This window comes from Melanaphis sacchari, unplaced genomic scaffold (genome assembly GCF_002803265.2).
Source record: "Melanaphis sacchari strain LSU unplaced genomic scaffold, SCAv2.0 Contig1790_pilon_pilon, whole genome shotgun sequence".
NCBI lineage: Eukaryota > Metazoa > Arthropoda > Insecta > Hemiptera > Aphididae > Melanaphis > Melanaphis sacchari.
This window is the reverse complement of record NW_020270844.1, coordinates 1-6,362: the sequence shown is the minus strand read 5'-3', so window position 1 is coordinate 6,362 and position 6,362 is coordinate 1. Positions and strand designations below refer to the sequence as shown.

The following is a 6,362-nucleotide window of genomic DNA, read 5'->3' as shown; positions in this document are numbered from 1 at the left end:
CTATGGATCGAAATCGATTAATTTTAATAGTTTTATTTTGCATAGCAAAAATGTGACAACTAACGATCATGATATACAAATACAATGTATAACCATTTGGCTATTATAGTATGAAAGCATGATAGTTAATTAACAAAATATTATAAATTAAATTAAATTATATTATGGGTGCCTATTAAACACAAATACATGAAATTGAATTTTGCATAGTTCAAAATTTTAATTGATTTTTAGGTATTTGGTGCACAAAAATCTGGTCTTGGTCTTTAGTAATACAATTTAATTTATAAGTAACTCATAAAGTAGTTAATAGGTTACTATAACTAAGGCTATTATCTATTTAAAAAATAACTACTTACTAAGGAAAAATTTCCTGCCAAAAATCAAACTTTCCAAATGGTTTTCTCACGATTAAATGATGGTTTGAACGTTTTTCTAGTAACAAATTCCCAGTAACAATATACAACTGTACGAGTACACACACTACGCGTTTGTCAGTTATTTAAATTTAAGTCATCAAATTAATTCGTTAACGGCGTTAACGGCTATTTTTATTTACACATATAGTATTTCAGTAAAAAATAAAAATAAAATAATTTTAAGGTTATAAATCATATCTTTAAACTTATATCACTATTATCATTGATAAAATAATTGAATAATACAAAACGCTATTATCACAGTCTTAGACTCTTATAGGTTATACCTACATATTAATATATTATTTTATTTTACAAAGTCATCGATTGTCAGATTAAGAAATGCAATTAGGACACCATCAATAAAAATAATCTCTAATTGGTAATAATATCAAACGATAATCAGGGGCGTATTCAGCTCTTCTTCCAGGGGGGGGGGGCGAAATTTGAACTCAAATCATAGGTTCTTATAAAAAAATTTGTACATAAACGACAGTGTACAGATTATTAATAAATTGGCGGATCAAAATTGTTCGATCGTTTCGCTTGCTTAAACTTCAATAATTGATTTCTACCCACTTTCATAACCCATAACATTAATTATTGTAAACAACATCAACAGTATACCAAATAAAATAACTTGACATAGGACATAGGTACATATAAATATAAAAGCATATTATAATAACCACATAATATAATAATAGTTTTATTAAATATATAATAATTAATAATAAAATAATATTAAATAACAAAATCCAATTTCCTTTTTGTCTTTGAAAATCGTTCAATAACTTTTGATGTGTCAATATCAATATTTCTATGTATGTTCATTAAAGCCAAACCTGTCAACCTTTTCTGGGACATTTGGCTTCTCAACCATGTTTTTAACCTGGTGTAACATATTTCAGAAAGCATTAAGCAATAAGCAAACAGCCAAAAGCCAAAGGAGTTATGATTAATGCAAAGCAAAAAAGGAGGACAAATTTATAAAAATAATCACAAAATTAAATAAATAAATCAATTAAATATCTAAATCAGACTATCTAAGTAAAGTAATACTAAATAGCGGAAATTAAATAAATATGATAGCATTTTTAACTATAGTTAAGTTATGTCATAAGTAATAACTAGTAGTAAAAAAAATCTAAACTGATTTCGCTCATACTATATGTATATATTTTGTGCTCTTTAGAGTGCATAAATGCATGCATATTTAGTATATTTTAAACCACATAAGTTCTAAGCCCTGCTTTTTACCAAAATTATTTTCTTCTAACTTATAGAAAAGCAAAATATACATGCATACCTCCTTAAAGTAGAGAAGCTGCGTTCTGCTGATGCGATACTTACTGGTAATGTTGCTAATACTACTAAAACCTGTCTAATTGTAGGAAACATGACTGGATGACATTCATCAATAGATTCTAATACATCTTCTGGTATTTTAAGACCTTAAAATAATTTTAAATAAAAAATATGTGACTTTTACCAATCAATATGTAAATTGTATTTAATAAATTAGTATTTACCTTCATTTTTCCTGGAAATCCAATTTGATTTCCATAAATCAACTTCTCCTTTTAAAATGTTAATGTTTATATCCAAAAATATAAAATGTTCAATTACTGTATCAATCATTTTTTTGACATCGAGTGAAGACTTGTTGATTATGTTAGCTGGAATAAATTCAATCAACTGAAAAATAGCTGTTGTTTTTTTATTTAGTAATCTTGATCTCAAGTCTTCTAAAATATTGTCAATTAGGGGAATGTACACAACTCTCCGGTAATATTCCTCTGGTGTATTTGCAGGAGTATTGGCCCTTTTATTTTGAATTTTTGTTAATCTTGGTAACTTGACTTCAATGTCTAAGTCAATCATTTTAGTTTTAGCTTCAAGAAATATTTCACTAAAATATTCTTCAGCATTTAATCTTTTATCTTCTAAATTTTGTACTATACTGGTAATACAGCTGGAAGCAGCACTTACATCTAAATTAACTCCTTGTAACATTTTACTGGCTGGTAGTGTAATACTGAGGATATTTGATAATATATACAATGTTATAATAAATTCACAATTGCACAAACTCAGGAGTAATGAGTTAGCTTTAGATGATGATACTTGATCTGTCCATTGAGATATATGTGTTAGACTTTCTATAATTTCTGACATGTTGGTTTCAAAGTCTATTATACTAGTGTGACGTTCTACCCAACGTGTAACACACAAACTGGTTAATGATGTCTTAGAACTTTTGGAACTTTTAAGGTTATTTTTCAAGATGAAATTCCTTTTGGAAGATAAATGAAAAAATGAAATGGTTTCTTGGAGAATTCCCATAGTATTTCTAACGATTTGGACTTTCGAAGATTTAGAAATTGATAAGTTTAGAGCATGATTAGTGCAAGGGCTGTATATAGCATTTGGACAGCTTTTCTGGACTTCTTGCACAGCTCCTCTTAACACTGATGTCATAACAGAACAACCATCCGTGCCAATTCCTATACAGTTTTTAAGGTTAAGTGACATTTCTTTTAACTCTGATACTACTATATTTCCAAGTACATTTCCTGAAAAAATCAAGGTAAATTAGATTTTTAATTAAAATAATACAATTAAATAAATAATTTATTCACCTGTTAGCTTTGGTTCTTTAGATAAATGGTCATCAATCAATGTATTTGACAAATCATTATTTGGAATGGCAGTCTGGTTTTTATTAAATGTATCATAACAATTGATAAAACCAACGAAACGTTCATAAATGTTATTTTTCTTATCAATGTACCTTAAAGTTAAACTCATTTGTGATATATGAGACACATCGGTCGTTTCATCAAAGATAATACTGTAAAATTGATTTGTATTTACTTCATCTAATATAAACGACAGTATTTCTTCCTTACAACATTTAATCAGATCTTCTTGGATGATTGGAGAAATATAACTAGCTTTTGAATTAAAATTAAGCAAGTCGTTTTTCAATTTTGTATCACCAGACATAACACGGTATTTCAAAAGTTCGCGAAAATTACCTTCATTCTTCACAATAGAATAAGTTGGATCAGTTAAATTTTTAGAGTCTTCATTATCATGAAATATTATTTGTCCTGAGTCACGGTGCCCTCTGAAAGGTATATTTTGGCGTCCCAAAAAAATTATAGTTTCTATTATAGGTTTTAACCGGTTTCTGTTTTCTTGAACTTGTCTTAAACGTTCACTGTTTAGAATATTATTAACCTGCTTATTAGGTGAGTTGTAAGTTTTTAAAAAGTCACTTGATTTTAAAATTGCATCCTGATGGTAATGATTTTGATTATGTTTTTCTAAATATCCATCCTTACCAAGTAATTTTGAATATTGACTGAGTGGTAATGTTACAAGTTTTTTCAATTCTTCAGTATTTTGTTTTCCACCTTTATTGTGAGTTAAAAAAAGTGTACAATATTTGCAGAAACAGCCAGATTTTGATACAGAATATATCAGCCACGGATATTGGTCAAAATGATTATTTCTTAAAAAACGTTTTTCCTCTTTTCCTTTTTTTTTGTGAATGGAGAATGGATACTCAAAGTTTTTCAGTGGTTTCCAAGGGTTTTCCAACAGTCTACATTTTGTGTGGTCGTCAAGTTTTTTACCAATAAAATTACCAATATCATTATCGAAAACTAAATCTGATGTTATATTATTTTGTTTATTATCATCAAAAATTACATTGAGTTGTGGTATTGCTCGTGGTATTGCTGTTTGAGAAACATTTACTGGCTCATTTGAATCACTTACCTCTGTTGACGATATTTTTTTGTTTGGAAAATAATTTAAGAGAGAAGGCTGTTTCCGCTTCATAGAATCCATAGTAATAAACTAACCTGCTACAGTGTGGTACTGTCGTCTGTCGTACGTGAACTAAAATAAATTTGATTATAGTATTAAAAAAAAAAAAATAATAACATAATCTTGTAAGTTGTAGACGATCAAAATTATAATAGCTCCACTGCTCCACGCTGCCACAGATACAACAACAATAATAATTATTGTATATATCTGTGATTACAGCCAATATAATATATCTAATCTTTTGACTCTTATCAGTTTTATCTACAGCCATAATTGGTTATAGATGTTTTATTAATTGATAACAGGTTTTTGATAACTATTATCCATTTCCAAAAAAAAAAATATGCACTGTATTTTTAATTTTTGTAATATAATATTATAATAAAATATGTAAGCACTTATACATGAAACACATTCAACAATGTCCAGGGGGGGCAATCGCCCCTATCGCCCCCCCCCCCTTGTATACGCCCCTGACGATAATACTGATATACGTTGTTCGATAATATAAAAAGAAATACAAAAAAAAAATAAATGGACTGTAAAATTTTGCTTCATAACGCTTTATTTTACATGATATTGATGGGCGGTAGTATAACGTTCCACCGAATAAACGATGTCGCAGATAGACTGACTTATTATGTGAATATAAGAAATAGTCCACAGATAGCAATATGATAAAATAGCGTTATCGCGATCGCACCATATAAACGGTACCTATTACAACAATATATTATATAACTACCTAACATACGCCCACCTTGAAATAATAATTTTAAAATATATTTCATAATATAACAAACACAAATATTTTCAATTCAATTTAAGAATACAAATATAACAATATAAACCAATAAAAATTTTTAATAATACCACTAATTATGACTGCCTTCAAAGGTAAAGGACATAATAATCGACTGCCTGCTGAATTGACCGCTAGAAGTGAAATTGTCACATGCGAATGTCTCCCATTACCGCTGACATGTACTTTTTCAACTCGACCTATTTTCCGTAGCGCGGGGAAGATTATCATCACGCAAATTATAGTGCTGTCTGCAGTCTAGGTCCTCGCTCTTCCCACTTATTGCGCTGTTGTAACTGTACCAAATAACTTTGACCAACGATTCCAAAACTTCTTATTAAATGAATGACTTCAATTTTCTCCACCTCGTTAACCTATTTAGAGGGTGTTGTCGTGTAATCAGGTTCTGGTAAAGGAGTAAAGAAGCCTGACCAGAAAACACCGGGAGTAAGTAAGAAAATCAGAGGGACGGATGACAAAGGTGTCAATGGCGTGAATTAGGGCGTCCATTCGGTAGAAACGCAACCACCGACCGCGTTTAGTTCTTCTGGTAGGTTAAAGAAGCGCTTCCACACTTATTTAAGTGAGTCTTTACTGATTTGATGGTTGCCTTCTACAGACCTCCGCAAAATGGAGATTCGAGGGATAAAATGCCAACGTATTCCGAGTTCTTAATGTTACCTTAACCGGGACCAATGTATTCGATAAAATAGTTTTGAGTTCGTAATTTACGACGAGCTCACAAAATTGGTGTAGCATTGTTCGAATAAATGTCTGAACATATGCCGCGCTCTACACAAAATCGTCTCAATGCATTTAGAAACACTAGTGCAGATAAGTCAATTAGCTAGTTCTATATGTATTGCTTACAGAAACATGTTAAATATTAAGAGCATAACCTTTGGTTATAGGCGATTTGCGTTGGCCAGATTTACACTAATGGGCCAACACAATCAATGCCGCATATTTTAAAAGGCGGCGACTCGGATTTACACGTTCTTGGTAAATTACCCATTAATGGTTGAACTATTGTTGGTTTTAATCGAAAACGTAATACATTGATGAACATTTTTCTTGCTATATTTCTGCCATTGTCAGGCCAATATTGTTCTTCACGATAAATCGCCTGACCCGCATGCAATAATCTTATGTGTTCATATCGGAATAGTAAAGTCGTTAAATTACTATTAGCAGGTAGTAACATTGCCGATGAAATACGCTTATCGATGCGGCGTTATTTAAACGACCGCCTACCTGCTTTTTCATAGCAATGCCGTAACTGAACGAAGTACAACAAG

The 6,362-nt window shown here is 30.4% G+C and overlaps 1 protein-coding gene across 1 annotated transcript; it reads right to left on the bottom strand.

Moving 5' to 3' along the window:
* Positions 1–1,163: 1,163 nt before the first annotated feature.
* On the bottom strand, positions 1,164–4,280 carry LOC112592561 (52 kDa repressor of the inhibitor of the protein kinase-like). The gene is made up of 5 exons (XM_025336667.1): positions 3,062–4,280; positions 2,049–2,995; positions 1,912–1,996; positions 1,729–1,873; positions 1,164–1,311 (listed from the first exon to the last, which is right to left on the bottom strand). Exons 1-5 carry the CDS (start codon positions 4,278–4,280, stop codon positions 1,164–1,166), a joined length of 2,544 nt encoding a protein of 847 aa, XP_025192452.1.
* Positions 4,281–6,362: the final 2,082 nt, after the last annotated feature.

Bases quoted from the DNA above. Each gene is read 5' to 3' on its own strand.
- LOC112592561 (XM_025336667.1), bottom strand. From the start codon at position 4,280: ATGGATTCTATGAAGCGGAAACAGCCTTCTCTCTTAAATTATTTTCCA. The intron at 1,997-2,048 runs GTAATTGAACAT...TTTTAAAAGGAG, and splicing joins TCAAAAAAATGATTGATACA to AAGTTGATTTATGGAAATCA. The intron at 1,874-1,911 runs GTAAAAGTCACA...AATTATTTTAAG, and splicing joins TACAATTTACATATTGATTG to GTCTTAAAATACCAGAAGAT.